Genomic DNA, 18100 nt, shown 5'->3' with positions numbered 1-18100 from the left:
TGCTTAATTAGTGCTGATGAATGGCTCAGTGTGTGTGCACGTATGCGTGTGTGCATGCGTACAAGTGAGCGGGAGCGCGCGCCCATATGCGTGTGTGTGTGTGTGTGTGCGTGTGTGTGTGCACCGATGTGGCTTTGTGTTAGTGTGCGCGCGTGAACTCACTGTGGTATTTTCTGCTCTTGCATTAGTTGGTCGGTGTGTTGTGGTGTTTTTCAGATGTTGCTGCTCGTTTGCTGAAGCTCATCATTGATCATTAAAATCAAGAGGACAGGGATTGTGCACTATGGTTAAACAGAATAAAAGGGCACAGCCACTGTATAACCTTTCATAGGCTAATAACAATCAAATATTAATCAGCTGCAGATGTGTGTTTTGAGAGGGCAAAGCTTTTAGTTGAAGTTTTGAATTATTAGTTTTTCTTCCATCTCTTGGTGTGTGTGAGGGGAAATAATCCCAAACTCTTTGGAGCAGATGTTCAGTTTGAAGTGGAGACAGGTCACGAGACTGATAATCGGTGAAGCACTAATTATCTTTATCAAAGGCGACTGGGATAATTTGTTTACTTAAATATTGATGAGGGCGAGCAAGGTGTGGTATTGGGCTATTGTGGGCATATTATTAACATTTCATAGGGCTTTGTGCAGGAATGCGAAAGGGACTCCTCTTCATAATTTAATACCCTAATGCATAATGAGCTATGTGATTAGTTCACATGGAGAATTGGCCAAACTCCATTTTGAAGGCAGATAATTTACATTGTTCTCCAGAGTCTGGCATATAATAGGTTCTTTAGCGCAATAAAATTAAATGCTACACATTTTATATTTCAGCTTACAAATCCCCCTGGCAATATCCAGTTTTGATTCTTCTTTTTCTGTTTTTTTTTCCTTCTTCTTTTTCCCCTTTTCACGTCTGTCTGATTTTTGTTCTAGAAAAAAAAGAGAGAGAGCGAGGGAGGGGAATGAATTTTAAAATAGTTAGGCTAAAACACATGTTTACCTACATGTTTTATTTAGAATGCACACTGGCCAATTAACACTGTTCATTAGCAGAGCCGCGTTATTTGTTTTGAAAGTTTAACCAATCACTTTGTTATGCTAATTGTGATGTAATTTAATTTGAGTTCCCGTAATGATGATGCCGCTATTATCCACATAAATGATGCAGTTAAGCAGCACGGCCTCATTTGCATGTGCTTGAAGGGGAGAGAGGCTGAAAGGAGCCGGCTCCCGTATCACTCTGCTTTAATTTTCCACCTCTGTTCACTCCCGCCCTATGGGTCTTCCTGGCCTGTCGCTGGCTATTGATGATCAGCACTTTTATCTGATTTTTTTCTTTCTTTTTTTTTTTTAATGACAAAGAGGCCTTTATTTGTCTGCTAACAGATTCCTAGAACCACAGAGTAGAGAAATTAAATCATGTAAATATGAGACTATTAAAAAATGCAAATGATTATTTCTTGGTTGATGTTTCAAACATTAAGTGAACAATTGATCTTTGTGTCCTCACACACACACATACACACACCTACACACAGATGCCCCTTACTTCTCATTTTAGGATGTGTGTGTGTGTGTGTGTGTATGTGTGTGTTGGGGGTGTGCTTCTTGAATTTAATATTTCCATATCAAAGTGGTGCTTTGTTTGCAAGGGCTTCATTTTTAATCTGTTGATTCCATCATCATCTTTTAGTTTGGACATAATTCAGATGTGGATTGAATAGTCAGACGTGTTTTTTTTTCAAAATGGAGAGGAGCAGTCAGCCAGTCACTGTATATTTTTGTAAAATCAATTTCTTAATCCTAAGAGGAGCAGGAGTGATCCTTTCTTCTGTGCAGTTTTAAAGTCCCCAACCGGGCATGAAGAAAGTGTGACTAAGCTGGTGTTAAAGACTGCCCATTATCTATTTTGTCGTGGGTTAGACTTTGGTCATTTTCCTGTGGAAAGATTATTTTTTTCCTCCTGACCAGCCCCCCCCCCCTCCTGTTATGCTCCTAATTGGTTACATAAATCTTGTCTGGTATGAATGAGAAATGTTGCGGTGTTGTCAACTGCAATCTTCACCCTTATTTACCAATTCATTAAGATCTATCGATGCAGGACTGCTGAGGGGGAATGACAACATAAATCAGAGCTGGAGACATAATGGCCCTAATCAACCAGAAATAACTGGAAACGTCACAATGAGCTATGTCTCTGTAGCTGTGTCGGCCGCGGCTGGCTCCCCCGCGCCTGTCCGCTGGATGTGCTGCGCTTAGGAGAGGACTGGAGAGTCAGGTCATCCAACTGTCGTTAGTTCCTCTGATATTTCTCCTCTCTTCTCAACAAGGCGACAGACCGGCGTAAAAGAACTTGTCCATTTTCTCCCTTTTTTTTTTGTTTTTTTTGTTTTTCCCAGCTTCGTGTCAAAGCAGCTCAGTCCTGACCGCTTTAGCTCAAGCAGAGAACAAAACATCTTTTCTGAGTGGAACACCTCCACGCATAAGGTCTTTAAATACAGTTAGGATCGGAAGTACCCTGCATTCACCAGCATGCACCTCCTCTACTCTTGGTAAAGATGATTGGACGAGACATTGCGGCCTCCCCTCTTTTATAGGTCAATTAGCCCTGATTAGGTGGGCCGAGTTAATTAATGCAATTGGCAAATATGCAAATGAGAGCCGACTGATCAGCTTTCGTCACTGTCTCGCTCGCCCACAGCGGCGAGGCTGTCTCCTGCTTCAGCAGAATGAGGCGCCTGATGGGTAACGTGTAAATGATATGGGACGAGCCTAAATGTAGGAGAAAACTAGTTTCTCTCCTCCTCTTTTTCGCTTTCTGTGAGGGGCGTGCTGCGCGACAGTAAGATATTTAACAAGTGTGCATTTATTGCTGTAGTGGAGGGTTTTTTTGTGGAGAAGAGGAAATTGGACAAACTGTAAATTAAATGTTATCTTTTTTAAATATTTTTTTTTGTTGATTTTAATTTAACATTGTGACGTTGGCCTACTATACCCTTTTTTTTTATTAGTAATTGGATAGTCCATGTACAATAACTGTTTTGCCATTGTCATATTTCAGAGCTGGTTGTATTCATATAAAATGAATTTGTATTAACATAGTATCATGCACACTATTCATGAGTGCTTCTTGCATTTGATTCTAAGGAGACATTGTGCAGACCGTACAATTGAACATGCACTTTACACTCTTTCCTCTGGCTTTCTTTGTCATTTTTTCCCCCCTTTCTATACTCCACAAACACTGACTCTGACACACACTCACACTCCATTTAGGGACACTTACACACTGTGGCAAATGTGTCTGTCTTTTATCTTATTCTGTCTCATCTCCTTATTGTAAATAGAAGAGAATTAAGTTCTGAACATTCTTGACTGAATGTCTCCTATCACAGAACTACGATTTATTGTCAGCTCAAATGAAGAATTGAAATATGACTGAGGTTTTCTCAATGTAGGGCTCATTGGACAGGAGATAACCACATTTGATTCTGTTGCTTTGAATAATGTTAATCCCAGGGGAAAAAAAAGCAAAGTCCATTATTCATATTCATCTCTTTTCATTTGGCCCCACTCCTGATTTTGTAAATATGATTTCTTCAGCCCCCTTCTTTTTTTTTCCAAAGCAATCTTTATTCACTGGTGAAACACTTTTGAAATTCCTCTATCTGAGAGCAGAAACCATTACCATACACAGGTTTATAAGAAGTAGTCATTAATGCTCTTTTATGGCGGCCCTTTAGTGCCAAAAAGGAAGCTTTTAATTCTAAGGCACGGCAGCCTGGCTTGCCTTCCTTAATCCGGGGGACTGGGTTTTGTCGAATGTAGCTTTCCAAGTGGTCGTTTTTCCATCTCCGACTCTAAACTCACTCGCTTGAAGCTGAAGGCTGTAATAAAGTGCCTGTGGTGTCCCTGCGCTGTGACAACTCTCAACCAGAAAAAAAATTACAGTACACACCCAAGTACAAACAAACATATGATCATAATCAAAGATTCTTTAAAGGCATACATTTATGGTATGACTTGAATAAACGTATGCAAGACATCAGATGAAGTCATTTTAAACTTTTTTTTTGCTCGCCTTTATTAGATTAAATTCATCATTTGGTTTTAAGCACTTTTTTTTTTTTTTTTAGTCAGCACATATGTGGCATTTTGATTTATTAAGCAATCTGAAGTATTGAATATGTGCGCCTTTGCTCACTTACTTCTTTATTTTGTATGCATAGTAACTTATGGCAATGATGAATTAATTTCACTCAAGCACAGAATCTGTGATTATTTTAAATGGTAACCATATCTCCACTTGATCACAGAGCTGTGAGGAGTCAGCAGACTGTGAAATGTAATTTCTATTATTTCTTTATATATATTTTGATCTCACAAACCAAAAGAATTCCAAGCAGCCACCTCAAATGTGAACTGATAATGAACGGACGTCTGGGATCACAGATTTACCGGTCACTTTTTTTTTTTTTTCTTCCATTCTTTCCTTTTCTATTTTGTCATCCTAATGAAAACATTTTTTTTGCAACTCATGCATATAGAATGAGGGAATGGATCAGTGTTCTAGATAGAGACACAGTGGAGAACATCCTCACACTGAAAATGGATAGCCCAGAGACGCTGAACGAAAACCAGTGTCAAGCCCGTTGTGTGTTAACAACGTAACATGTGTGTGTGAGTGTGTGTGTATGTGTGTTAAATTCCCCAGTGTTCCCCAGACAGTGTTGGAGCACAGCAGACAGCTGTGTATTCCCACTAGATGGATGGCCAGTGTCATAGTGTGTGTTTACTGCACATGATAGAGCGGGAGACAGGCCAGGTAATGAGGCTACATTAAGGGCTTTTAGAGCTCGCAAACAAAGATGGAGGGCTGCTTCTTTCCCCTTTAATGATAGGTGTGTGTGTGTGTGTGTTTGGTGTGTATGTGCTAGAGAGAGAGAGAGAGAGAGAGAGAGAGGGAGTGAGAGTGCATGTGTGTGTGTGCGAGGCAATGAAAGGCTCAATTCTCCTTACACCTTTGTTGTGTCACTTCTCGGAAGAAAGAGGAGAAATTCTCCCAATCTCTGGGCCAAATGCGTCGCCAGGACCCTTTCTCAGATTCCGCACCTGATGGAAGAGACAGATTTGCGTAGCGCAGGATTCGAGGGTAAATATTTGCACATGCTGAAGAGGAATAGCAAGCAAGGGTATGGTTGCACAAGGAATGAGACAAAAGCCGGAGTTGGTCTGCAGCTTTGCAAATAAAGTGTCTGTCTGTGTCTATCTTTGCTTAATCAGGAAATGCCTTTCCCTCCATCGAGCCTCCACCTTAATAGAAATGTTGGAGCCATCAGCGATCGTTGGCGACAGTAAATTTGGAGAGCGCAGAGTTATCTTCGCCTCCCACTATCTTTCCACAACCCCACAACCTAAACACTTAGTATCACTATCATCTTCCTTCCCAAAGCTATACATCTACAGAATTACCAGCATATTACCAGAGCAATAACAGCCTTCCTCTCCATTTCCGATCACGATAATAAGTGGTCTTGGTTCTCCCTCATTGGAAGATTATGGCTTGAGGAAATGGCATCAAATAGCGGGTGTGTTGAAAACGCAGGACACCGGCAATTTATGGGATGTCAAACACACGTGCGGGCCAGCCGGCAGCCCTCACTGACGCAGATCAGAGTGAGGGCTCCAGTCGATACTGTCGCTTGGGGTGGCGTGACTCCTTCCGACCCAGTTGGTTTAGGACAGGCTGAGCTAGGGTCAGGGCTGGTACCCCTCAGGGAGAGGGGTACAGGGCACAGTGGTCGACACACATACATTTATATATACACACACACACACACATACAAATGCAGATGCACACATGCATATTGTCACACCCTCAGGTGCCGAGTATTGTCACTATCTGTCTCTCTTGAGTATTGTGTGTGTGTGTGTGTGTGTGTGTGTGTGTGTGTCTCTATATGTGACAGTTCCATCACCCCCACAGTCAGATCCACAGCTCAGTAGCCCGCTCATCATCGCAGCCTGGCTGTTTCTAATTGACATTCTAATTGGCAGATTTGAATGCCGCCTTTAGATGGCTAATTAATTTATCTCACCGCTGTCATTAAGGTTAAAGCACCATCTGATCTCTGCGAATATACTTTGCATATATCTGCATTATCATTATGTTGCAGTTAGACATATTGCACGGATTTTATTTTGGAGGAGGGAGGTAACATTATGGCACTGAGATTAAGCTGGCTTTTATTGTTTGTGTATTAAATTCAAATTATGCTTCCTGATTACTTTTTTTTTTCTCAAGCTTTTTTTTTTTTGCCCTTTTTTATAATATTAATATTTTATACATTAGTAATCATATGTAAGCACATTAAAAGCAAATTTCATTGGTTTGTTAATATCAAAGTAGCAATTTTCCCTGGACTTCTGTAGCAGTTTGCATCGCATTCAGACGTTATTAAAAATCCTTATTTCCTTGTCTCATATATCTTCCAAGTTTTCTGAACATCCATCGCTGGCCCAAGAAAGAAAGAGAAAAAAAAGAAAGAGAGAGAGAGAGAGAGAGATCCAGGCTCCATTAGAATGTTCATAAAATTGTAGTAAGGCAATCAGACAGTCTTTCTCTGAATATTTTAAACATCGGGCATGTAAAATTTATGCCTAATTTGAATACTTATTAGCCGGCTGATCTCGGCTGCAGCCTTGAGTTTCTTATGCTGAGATTCATCACCGGATTGGATGTCACATTGTGCCAGTCTTCCCCCTCCACCGCCACCTCCACCACCTTCTTCCCTCCCACTCACTCACTCTCCTTTTCTCTCTCTTTCACTCTCATTCTTTTCATCTGTCTCTCTCCAACCCCCCCCCCTCTCAGCTTCTCTCTCTCTCTCTCCCTCTTTCTCTCTCCCTCTGTCTGTTTCCTGTGTGTGTCTCTCTCCATCAGTAGTGAGCGGTGCAGTGTTAAACAGGGGCCTGTTTGTTCACAAGCACGCCTTGTCCTGGCCTCTTCCCTATTTACTTGTGTCCCGGGCAGCTGTCGCCCTGCTCTGTGTAACAGCTCAGCCCTGTTTGTTCTCCCTGCCTGGATCCTGTTTATCCTGGCTGTGGACATCCTTTAAGGCCTGTCCTGTATCTGCCCCTCGTCAAACACACACACACACAAGCACGCACACACACACACAAACACATTGAAGGACGTGTACACACTTCTATTAAAACTGTATTTACTGGCCAAAGAATACACATGATACCCATGTGAGCTGTGCACAAATGCTTGCACACACACAATCCTAATCATATGTCCCTCTTTTGTTGCATGCATCTGGCATTAGGTTGATCTTGCCCTTTAAAAAAAAAAAAAGCTGTAAAAATGTGTGTTTTTTTAAATGTGCAAACTGTATAAACAGGAATTGAAATAATGGCGTGCCACCCAGCTTTTGAAAGCAAACTTCCTTCACAAGGCAGTGATAGTTTTTTATCCTTTTGAAATATTAATTGTCTCAAATGTTCTTCAAATTTCAATTTTAAATATTAAATCTGGAAAAATTATTCCCTTCCAAGCAGAGAGCACAATATCTATAAAAAATATTCTGGAGTGCATTTCGAGTCGCCTGTTTGTGTCTGTCTGAGTGTCTCTTTATTTATTGTGAGCATGTCGACTGATGTTGGCGGGGCTCCTCTCTGCCCCAGTGAAGGTACAGAGCATTAAACGCGGGGTGGAAATGATAAAACATTTATTACTGGAGAGAGAAGAGGTAATATGCATAATTTATGCTGTTTTTAGCACAATCATTAGTGATATTCGTGATAGATTTTTTTTTGCCTTCCTTTTCTTCCCTTCTCTTTTCTCTCTTTCACCAGTTTTCCATATCTGATAGATGCCAAGGAAATTAATTGAAAATCCTATATTTATTTACTCTTGTTACATTTTTTTTTTTGTTTTGCATAGTGGATCTCCCACCACAAAGTTTGATTGCAGCTTAACGTCGGTTTAATTGTGTCCCACTGAGAGAATCGATGATGTATCTTTTTTTTTTTTTTTTTAAATGTCACAAAATAAATTAGTATATAAGCTTTGATTAAAGAAGAGGGGGGGAGAAAGCCAGTGAATGACATATGAGCATCCTGCCACTATGGAAGCCTGTGAGGCAGATTTTATTTAGGCACAGCAAAGATGACAAACCCATTATAGTGTTCATCACCAGCTCTGCAACCATGTGATTTGGTGCCTCCTCCTCCTCCTCCTCCTCCTCCTCCTTCTCCTTCTTCTCCCCTCAACCAAATTTTAATTTTGCATGATTAGCTTTGCGTCATTAGGCAACTTCATTCAGATGCGACACACACTTAAAAAAAAAAAAAAATCTGACAGCTTCAAGACGGCAAATATTTTAGGAGTGTTTGCCTGTGCTTGTGTTTTTCTGTCTATGCAACCTGGCTGTCCTAAAGTGCGAGGGAGATAGTAAGAATTAGGAATATTCCTATTTGTGAATCATACATTTGTTCGAGCTTATTTTTGTCTTAATATACCACAAATGTATTTTGATTTTAAAAAATAGCATACATGTAATATGCAACTTTTTTTTCTTAAAGCCATATGCTTCGATTTATGCTCAAATTTGAGTGGATACAAAACATTTGCCACATTTAGGAACCCCTCCCATTTTAAATAGCACCAGGACGTGCATCTCTTTGTATTGCTTCATTTACACAATGAATGCATAATTGCTCCTCCTGCATCCCCCCCCCCTCCTTTCTCCTTTCACCCCCTCCCTCTTCTTTAAATGCTTTAATTTGCAGAGGGAGACTGAGGGCTTGATAATGGAAGCATAAAAAAAAAAAAAAAAAAAAAAAAAATAGGAGGGAAAAAGGGGGGAATTGTAACAAGAAGAGCCCTAACCGGTGCCTCTTAATCACTTCTAGGTTTTAAATCATGATGATGCAGGAGTCGGCCACAGAGACAATAAGCAACAGTTCAATGAGTCAAAATGGAATGAGCACCCTAAGCAGCAGCCAATTAGAGGCTGGCAGTAGAGATGGGAGATCAAGCGCTGGTGACACGAGCAGCGAAGTAAGCACAGTCGAGCTGCTGCATCTGCAACAACAGCAGGTAAGTTGTGTTTCTCCCCCGTCTCGTCTCTCTGCCGCTCTCACTCTCTCTCTCACTCTGTTTTCCCCTCGCTCTCCCACTCCGCTCTGCTCTCTTCTCAGGCAGCGCTGAGGTTTTCTACATAGGCAGTAGTGCTCAATGAAATATTATGGTTTTTTTTTTGTGTGTGTGTGTGTGCTTTTTAGCACATGGAAAGAAAACATTGTTTATATAATCGGCTGTTTGTGTTGTTGGTAAATTTTCCCGGTAGTTTGTTGTGCTGTCAGCGTGTTTCGCCTGAAGCTTTTTTGCCTGCAGAGTGATGCAAATGTTTTTGCACTAACTGTTATACTTTTATAGCTTTTGTTGTGTTTTTTTTTGCATTTGCATATCATTTTGTATTTATATAGAGCTCGTAGCAGCCATGTGAGGCCATGTGACAGATAGTGTGCAAGTGTGTGTGTGTGCTGGCAAGAGCGTGCGTGAGTGTGTGCAAGAGAGACAGACGGAGAAAGGGAAAGAATGTGTGTGTTGGAGCGTCGTACGGACCGGTTTGGGTAGTGTGTGCGTATGTCATGGCAGTGCTGTATCCACCAGAGGGCCTCCTAACTCGGCACTAGTTGGAGGCTCGCACACATGCAGACGCTCTAACCACAGACCCACCAGCGGCACAAAAACCTTTGACCAGCACTCATTTGCATGCATTTTCTCAGTCTCACTGTCCCTTAACTACAAAGTTATTTAGATCTTTTAAAACACACTTTGAGATTATTTTCTGACTCGACTAAATGATATAGATCCCTTCTGTTTTGTTATTTATTGTCTTGATTTTACTGAATCTTTCAGTTGGGAGGCAACAATAACTAATCCCAAACATCTTTTTTAAATTTTCATTCTTCATACCTGTGTTTTATCACACTGCTTCTATTCTTCTCAGTCAGAACAAGTCGTGGGGGTGAATTAACTGCTGTTGGGGTGGGGTGGGGGGGGTGCAGGAGTTGTGAAAGTCAGTTGCCAGCAGAGTGAAGGAGTCAAGTGTCTCTCGTGTCTTTTCACGGTGCATGATGGCTTTGACAATTCGCCAAAAGAGCAGTGGGAGACGAGGTCAGAGGGCCGTGCTTTGGGGTGGATGGGGGACGACGCCGCGGGTTTCGTAGCGATGCGCGCTGTCCTTTTTCGTTTGATGGGAGTTTTTTCATGCAAGTGTGTGTGTGTGTGTGTGTGTGTGTGTGTGTGTGTGTGTGTGCACTTTTTGGAAGCAGCTGAAAGCCTGTGGTCAGTTCGGTCGGGGCAGTACAATAGATGATGATGTGCTTCTGCGCGTCCGCAGAGGAGATGGAGGAGCGTTTGGTGTAGCAAAACGAAGCATGCCCCGCAGACCCACCCTACCCCCGACCCACCACCCACCACCTCTTCCATCCCCCCATCCCCTCATCCCATCTCAACACCCATCCTCCATCCATAGCACAACCCCAGTGGTCCTGCTGGTGGCTACAACGGCATCATAGCATTGTGTGGCCTTACCCTCCATCCATCACCACTCTGCCACTCTTCCTATACACACTCACACTCTCACACCTGATTGGGGTCAATTCACTCCCTCTCTTCGTCTCCCCGTCATCACTCTTTTACATTTGAAGGTATTGGGTAGAGGACTGTGTTGATACTCTCTGCAGATAGAGGGTAAAATAGAAAGAGATAGAGAGCAGGATAAGAAGACACTGTTTAGCTGTTGTAGCAGAAGGAATTTGTTCTGTAAAAAAAATCTTTTTCATTTTACTATACTCTTTATTGAAATTTATTTTAAATCATGTACAATCCACAAGTGTAAATTAGGAGTGTTTGTAACTAATGTTTTATGACTTTAATTTTATTGAAAATTGCCTACATTGAAAAAATTTAGAGATCAAATATCAGACATTACCAGGTGTGTGAATGTGTGCATGTAAATTGAATGTGTGCATGTAAATGTAATCTCATAAAATCATCTAAAAACAAAGAGGCGTTTTTAAAAAAAAAAATAGAAAGAAAGAAAGAAAAGAAAAAAAAGGCCACAGCACGAAGAGAGAGAGAAAAGCGACGTAAGCATAAAGTGTCTAGTTAAGTGTCTGAGATAGACGTACGGCTAAGAGCTCCATGGTGGTGGGTGGTGGGTGGGGTTGTGGGGGTGTTGTGGGGATTGGTGGGTGTATGACAGTATGTGCCTTGTAAAGAGGCCAGCCCAGGCCTTCTCCCAACCCAGAGACAGACACATTGAAATGAGCAGTCCAGCTAACAGGTCTCTGGAGGCTTTTTAAAAACTGGGGCCTTGTGCTGTTAACTTCACACACACTTCCTGTGGCACGCTCACACCGCATCTCTTTGGAGAGAGAGAAGACGATAAATGTAGAGTTTCTTTTATTATTATTATTTCTAAATGCTTTAGTAGCACAGAGCTGTGCTGCTAAAGGTGATGTTTGCAAATGACGAGTGTGCACGTGTGTGTGTGTGTGAAGCATGCATTCGTATAATCATATATTCATACGTCCATCCATGCTTGCACCTTTTTTTTTATTATCCTTTTTTATCTTTTTTGCACCTGCATGCAGCTGAAAAAAATTCCAATCCACGTCTGCTCTGAGTCCATTTTGAAGGAAGGCTGTTGGGTGTAATTTTCCACCCATATTTGGAATGACATTGAGTGGTCCGGTGGGTATAGAAGCTCCAGTCTCTCATCATGCTGCTGGGGGGATGATTAATAATAAGCACTGATGAATTCTCCACTGTCCCTGTGGGTTCTGCCATTACCTTACCAGCTCCAAAATACCACCTGCAGCTATAATTAGAAAAGCAGCATCTTAAGGTCTTGTCGCCTTAGTTTCGGCCAAAGGCTTATAGGACACAGATCAAGACCAAGTTCCACAGGAGCAATTTTTCCATATTCAAATATTGATAGTTTTTCCTTTTCCTCCCACAAATGTCCTTTTTTAATTTTATTTGATTGAATCCTGTATATAATCTATAATGTTGCTCATACAGGTCATTGTGTTCAACGTGAAAGCCACACACTCCGTTATCCGTGCATCTGAATAATAACTACTGCGTCACAATTGAATTTTCAACCCCTAATTTCTGTCAGGGTTTCATCACCCTCGTTCCCAAGGTTGTCTAAATAGACCTAATTTGATTTGAGATCACAGATTAGATACCCACTGTATCTGATTGCAATTTGCCAGCTGCAGATATGTATCAGAGCAAATGATGAATGTTGCACAGCCCTAATTACTATGCTAAAATGATCAGTATAAAAGCTCCCATGTTCAAAAAAAAAAAAAAAAAAAAGAATAGTGCTGAGCTCATATTACCAATCAATTTATCACTGGCTGTAGTCAGCCTTATGTTTTAATATTAGTTGCTTCTATGTATGTACATGGGAGCTATGCATTGATCTTTGGATCTATACCATAATGTCCCATAATGAGGCTGTTAGTTGATTACAGTGGTCTGTAGACTTATCAGTAGGATTGATGAGCCAATACTCAGGACCGGTGCCCCCTCTAAATGGACTCACTACTGTACTAGAGCGTATTGATATTCAGAGCAAGATGGAGGCTTATCTATAGTGGCCAGGTCAGCTGGTTTAACCAAAGACCCCCCGGGTAGATGTGGGGGACAACCTTCTGTCACTACAGCCCACTCCTCATCAGACTCATTTAACTCAAATATAATGGGGAAATATTTGCCCCTAAATCATACGTTTTATTCCATGAAAGGGAAATAAGAGAAGAAGGTGTTTACTACTTGTTTGTGAGGACAATAATTTATTTACTTTTGCACAAAATTGCAGTTTACAAGCGAGTGTTCCAGAGCTCTACATGTTGGTAAACTGGTTAGATATGCGTTTTGCAGTGTTTTCCTAAGGCACATGATGCAGCAAAAATGCAAACTATCCAACCCCATTTAAATGACTGCAGCATTTTGACATAAATTACAATAAGTGCGCCAAGGTGCCATCTTACTTCCAGGCTACCCCTGTCGCTACACGAGAGTTAGGCAGTGGTCCAACTTGAGAGTGACAGCAATTAACCTGCCTTCCTAGCTGTTTAGCTGGAGGAAATAGAAGGGATGAGAAGTCTGACAGCAAGTGATGGGTAATATTTAGGGTTTAGGGGCAAATGAAATTCTCCCCAAAATGAAAGTCATTAGGGAGAAAGTTACCCCACAGACAAAGGACAAAATGACAGTGTGTGTGTGTGTGTGTGTGTGTGTGTGTGTGTGTGCGCGCGCTTATTTGACAGACACATGAGTTCCCCTCCCTCTTATAACAAGTGAGGTTGTTGTTTAGTGCAGGTAAATACTTAAAAATACTGACACACAGTGTTCACCTACCATCACCTCTCACAAACAAGCCTCAAGCATCTTTCTCTCCCTGCCCTTCACCTGCCTCTCCGTTACCGCATTTGAGAAGAGAGACACGCACACACACACACACACACACACACACCTAAGATGCAAATCTGGGCTTTGCCCTTGAGCATAATTTAAAGGCCTAATCACCCAGACTGTCCCTTTGGATGGAAAAGGGAAAGGAGGGGAGGGAGGATGGTGTCTCTCATTTGCACCCTTACACAAAGAAGCTCATTAGGTTTATCTTTCAGGCCTGAGATTGCCCCACTCAACTGTGTAAATAAGACACTGGCCCTGGCCTGACGCATCAATCACCTCTCAGGACAGGAGACAGACCTCGGCTGAAATATGAACGATTTCATAAAGGAGCCTTTTGTTAACCATCGTCATCTGTGTGAAGATAAGGTCCTTCTGTAAAGGCTAGAGGAGCATTAGGGAAGCAGCGTGTACTGTATGTCTTTGTAAAATTATTTCCCCCCTTTCAGTGAAAAGACAGCTCTTCTCTGGCAATCCTTGTGTCTGACTTATTTACAATGAAAGCCATCCTTCTTTTTATTTCAAGCCTGGCTATCGGCAGATAGTCCCCACAGAATAGTACATACAGGCCTGTGACATATAGGCCTGTAGTTTCCCCCCTTTGCGATGACACAAAGATATAGGGTGTGAATGACAGCATAGCTACTGTTTGCTCACCCATCCCCAGACAAAACACAGTATTATTCTATTATCTACCTAGACACCACCTCTTCTCCCATTCTCTCCCGTTTCCCCCCCTCATTCTTCAGGTCCTTGAAACCTGGGCTGTCCATCTATGTTTAAGACACATTACATGTGGCCTCCTGGAATTTACAGTGGCGCTCTCCCAGTAACTCCATTTCGCACAGGAGTCCCCCGAGAGCGGCGGCGAAATGTCAAGCTACAAGGCTTGAAAGAGAGACGAGGAGAAAGGCACAGGGAAGAGCGAGCGATGCAGAGGACGAGGGAGATAGGCAGAGTGAAATCTGCTGGAAATAAACACTTACGGGGTATTTTATGCTCAAGCAACTGGGAGCCGTGGAGGAGGCGGCGTGATGTACAGGTCGAAGGGAAAAAGCACAGGTGGAAAATGAAGCGATCGAGCTACGTGTGTGTGCATGCCTTTGTGTGCAGACAGGACGTGAGATCAATGCCACAGAGGTCACTTGGTGTGAAAAGGTTTTTTTTTTTTCAAGAAATGAAATATAAAATAAAACACATGTACATGAACATTTCTATATATTTTAATGGTGAATGCATTGTTCTTTCTAGATAAGGCCTTTTGTATGACCTGACACATTTTTTTTCTCCTTTCCTTTTTTTCCTCGTGTAGCGCATTAGCTCAGTGATAAATGAACTGGGCCGGGGTTAACCACCTCAGTGTAAATAAGAGGCAGCCATTCAGTCGCACACACACACACACACACTGTGGCCAGTAGTCCTGCAGTCTCGAGCCAGCCTAGCACGGGCCAGGATCAATGGCCACTTCACAACTCATTTCCTTTTACGCCTCCCTAACTGCCCCACTCCAGCTCTGGGAAATAAATGGCACTGGATCTATAAGTCTACTCACACGGGTCCACAAACACATATACACAGGCATGCGTACACACAAACACACACACACACACACACACACTCGCCCATTCTCCGAGCAGAGTGACTGAGCAATTGCTTCAGCTCAATACCCAGCACAATAATTTATTTGCAAACCGCCTTGGTGCTCAATGGTGTATCATCTTTCGTGGCCTCACAATCGAAAACAGGCATTCTGTCATTGTTTGTTGCCACTCCCCTGTTGTCGGCTTAAACAGAGTACCAGTCGTTAATATGGCAGGGTGGAGTGCTCCTGTCACCCACAGCCTGGAAACATACATGTAAATGGCTCCGTTTGCCTCTAATGTAGAGTTAGCAGGAGGATGGAGAAAACTTAGGTGGGGGGGGGGGGGGGTTGCTTTCCAATGCATACAAGGTAATGCATTGCTGTCTGCTTTTCCTGTAAATGCTTCCCTACCACCCACCCCCCAAATAGGCAAGTGGCTTACAGTCATTTGATAGGCCATGACACCGCTATCCATTTAACAGAGCTTAAAAATCCTACATATGCATATGCCGGGGTGTCTTAAGCTGACAACCAAAAGACAGGATTTGCTAGAAGTCAGCTTTGGAGTGTTGTGAATTTAACAAGCATGTCTAGTATTACAGTTCCTCTCCGCTTTAGCCATGAATAGTAACAAATCAGACTCTGAAACGCATGCCTGATGGTTTGTTGTGTGTACACCCCCTCCCCCCCTCCCCTTCTGTAACTAATATTAAAATGACTTCCAATCTGGTTAAGAAGATGGCTGGTAAAACGTAGTAGCATCTTTGAGTGTCACCGGTGCTCTCTTTCTTTTAATGCACGCAGAATGTCGACTAACAGATTCCAGGTATCATCACGGTTCTTCTTCTTCTTCTTCTTCTTTTTGTGTTGCACTTGTTAACACTCCCCGCTGCTCCGATTACCTTCATCCCTGACCCATTTTTTGAACGTATAAATGGCTCTACCCTTCTCCCAAGTTGTTTGTAGTTGTAACGCTACCAGGCTGCAAGGGAAGGAGGAGGGAGGGAGGGAGGGGATGCTCTTTACGCATTGCCTCCAAACACTGTATACATATGTAAGAGAGCCAGCCAGGCTCTCCTCTTTCGCGGCTTTTCATACAAATGCAGTAAATAAGCTCAGGCCGTGGGGAATTGAGGGCTCCAAACAGACACACTGACTGACGTGTCACTTAGCGCTGGCTTTGGCTCTCTTCACTGCTGGCTTTAGAGCTGAAGCTGCTGGGTTTTAGAGTGTATCAGGCAAGGCCGGGTCCTCACTTTGGCTGTCAAGGTGGACTGACATCTGTATCATCTCCCAACTTTATAATACTGTCAGCGGCAAACAGTTTGGAAGACAAAAAAATCACGTCCTTCGGGAGGGTAAACTGAACATTTGTTTTGGGCAGATACAGAGAATAAGATGTACTCTCGCCTGAGGTTAATGATGGAAGTCACACCAGGAAGCCATCGCAGCCGAGATAGACAGGCCCGCCTCTCTCCAGCCTATGTTGCCACTCACACAGCCTGCCATTCCTCATCAAGACCTAACCGCTGCTTATTTACCCACACTGGGGGGACTTAACTCGCTCGAATTGATCAGTGATAGCACTGGAAAGCTGCTTGTTCCACCCTGATAAAAGCGACGCCCAATGAGCATATGCAGGACATGCTTTGTGGGCCGGGCGCAGCACTTCAAGCTCGACTAGACACTAAGCTGATATTGGTTTCACGCTTGAATCTGTGCCGCAAAAATCTTCCAATTGAAACCCGGCGATTTGATTGTTTCTGCATATGCATTTATCAGAAGTTTACATGATAAATATACATTAGCCCGGGCGGCTTGGCCATGCGTGGTATTGTTTGAGCGATACTATTCTTCATGCATTCCTTTTCACCTGTTTGGACTTCATCATCCAATTCAGTGTGAACCCCCGATAATCGTAATTTGCACAAAAACTTCAAATGGATTTGCAGGAGTTTTGTGCATGGTTGGTCTTTCTCCCAGAAATTTTTTGTCACAGGGAGGAAATACTTCTTTGTTGGCACAAGTTTCAAATGTGTGAGGAGAGAATCCCTCTCGTAATCACTCAAAGCTGTTTTTTTTTTTTTCATTCTTTCCATATTAGCGGTGTGCCAACCAGCGTGTGTGCACCATGACATAATTCTCAGACTCAGAAGTTGAGGTCCCTACAATATGTATCAAAACGACCCCCCCATCCCCCTCCTCTTGGCTTAGTCCTGACTTAATTTCGTAATGCGTTCACAGACCTAAATGATATGTCATTTATCTTTCATACAAATTTCAAGCCAGAGGTTTTATTTTTTTCGTAATAACTACTGTAATTGTTCTGTCCTTATACTGAGTGCTACGAAGGGAGTGATCATGCTTTTGGCACATTTATCAAAGCTCAAGAAAGAAAGGAAAAAAAAACACAGCAGAGAGGAGGCCCCTTTCTCACATAGCTGGACTAAGTGTGCGACAGAGTGATAAATTTTCTTGTTAGGAGAAATTACATCCACTAACTTGAGCTACTTCAGCATGAAATTGAAAAAGAAGCATTTCTTGTGAATTTCCATTCTTGATTCAATGGAAGATGTAGATTAGCCCTTTGGAAAAGGGCGGGGAGCAAGAATGAAACTAAAGAAGTATGACTCTGCTCACGCTTGCTTGTTCTCAGAAGCGTGATATAGGATGCTGTTGGGAGAAAAAAGGCTTTGTTTATGGAAGGAAGGCTCAGTCAGGCTGGTGGCAGATAAAAGAAAAAAAATGTTTAACATCTCTCTTTGTGTGTGTGTGTGTGTGTGTGTGTGTGTGTATTTGTGTGTATATACATTTATGTATTCACACGCAAACCTTATGCATTTTTACATTTTTATCACTGGGACTCTCCAAGCGTCTTTGCTTACCTTACCCTAGTCACAGTCTGTGCTCATGATAACTCCCCTCTCTCACATCTCTTTCTCACTTTTCACACGCACACACACGTGCACACACAACGCAACACACAAACACGTCCTACCAGCCCCAGCTCGG

At 42.4% G+C, this 18100-nt stretch overlaps 1 protein-coding gene across 7 annotated transcripts in view; it reads left to right on the top strand.

Annotated features, from left to right (window-relative positions):
• Nucleotides 1-18100, top strand: part of foxp2 (forkhead box P2) — a 104599-nt gene that overhangs the window by 33455 nt on the left and 53044 nt on the right. For 5 of the 7 annotated variants that reach the window (XM_027272091.1, XM_027272089.1, XM_027272092.1 and 2 more), the window contains one exon: nucleotides 8919-9105. The exons of the other annotated variants lie outside the window; for them this stretch is intronic. In XM_027272091.1, the coding sequence (XP_027127892.1) occupies nucleotides 8929-9105 (177 nt within the window). In that variant the 5' untranslated portion in view covers nucleotides 8919-8928. The remainder of the gene's footprint in view (nucleotides 1-8918; nucleotides 9106-18100) is intronic. 7 annotated transcript variants of the gene reach the window in all.

This window comes from Larimichthys crocea, chromosome XX (assembly GCF_000972845.2).
Source record: "Larimichthys crocea isolate SSNF chromosome XX, L_crocea_2.0, whole genome shotgun sequence".
NCBI lineage: Eukaryota > Metazoa > Chordata > Actinopteri > Sciaenidae > Larimichthys > Larimichthys crocea.
Note: the sequence above shows the minus strand (reverse complement) of the source record. Positions and strands in the feature narration are given on the sequence as shown.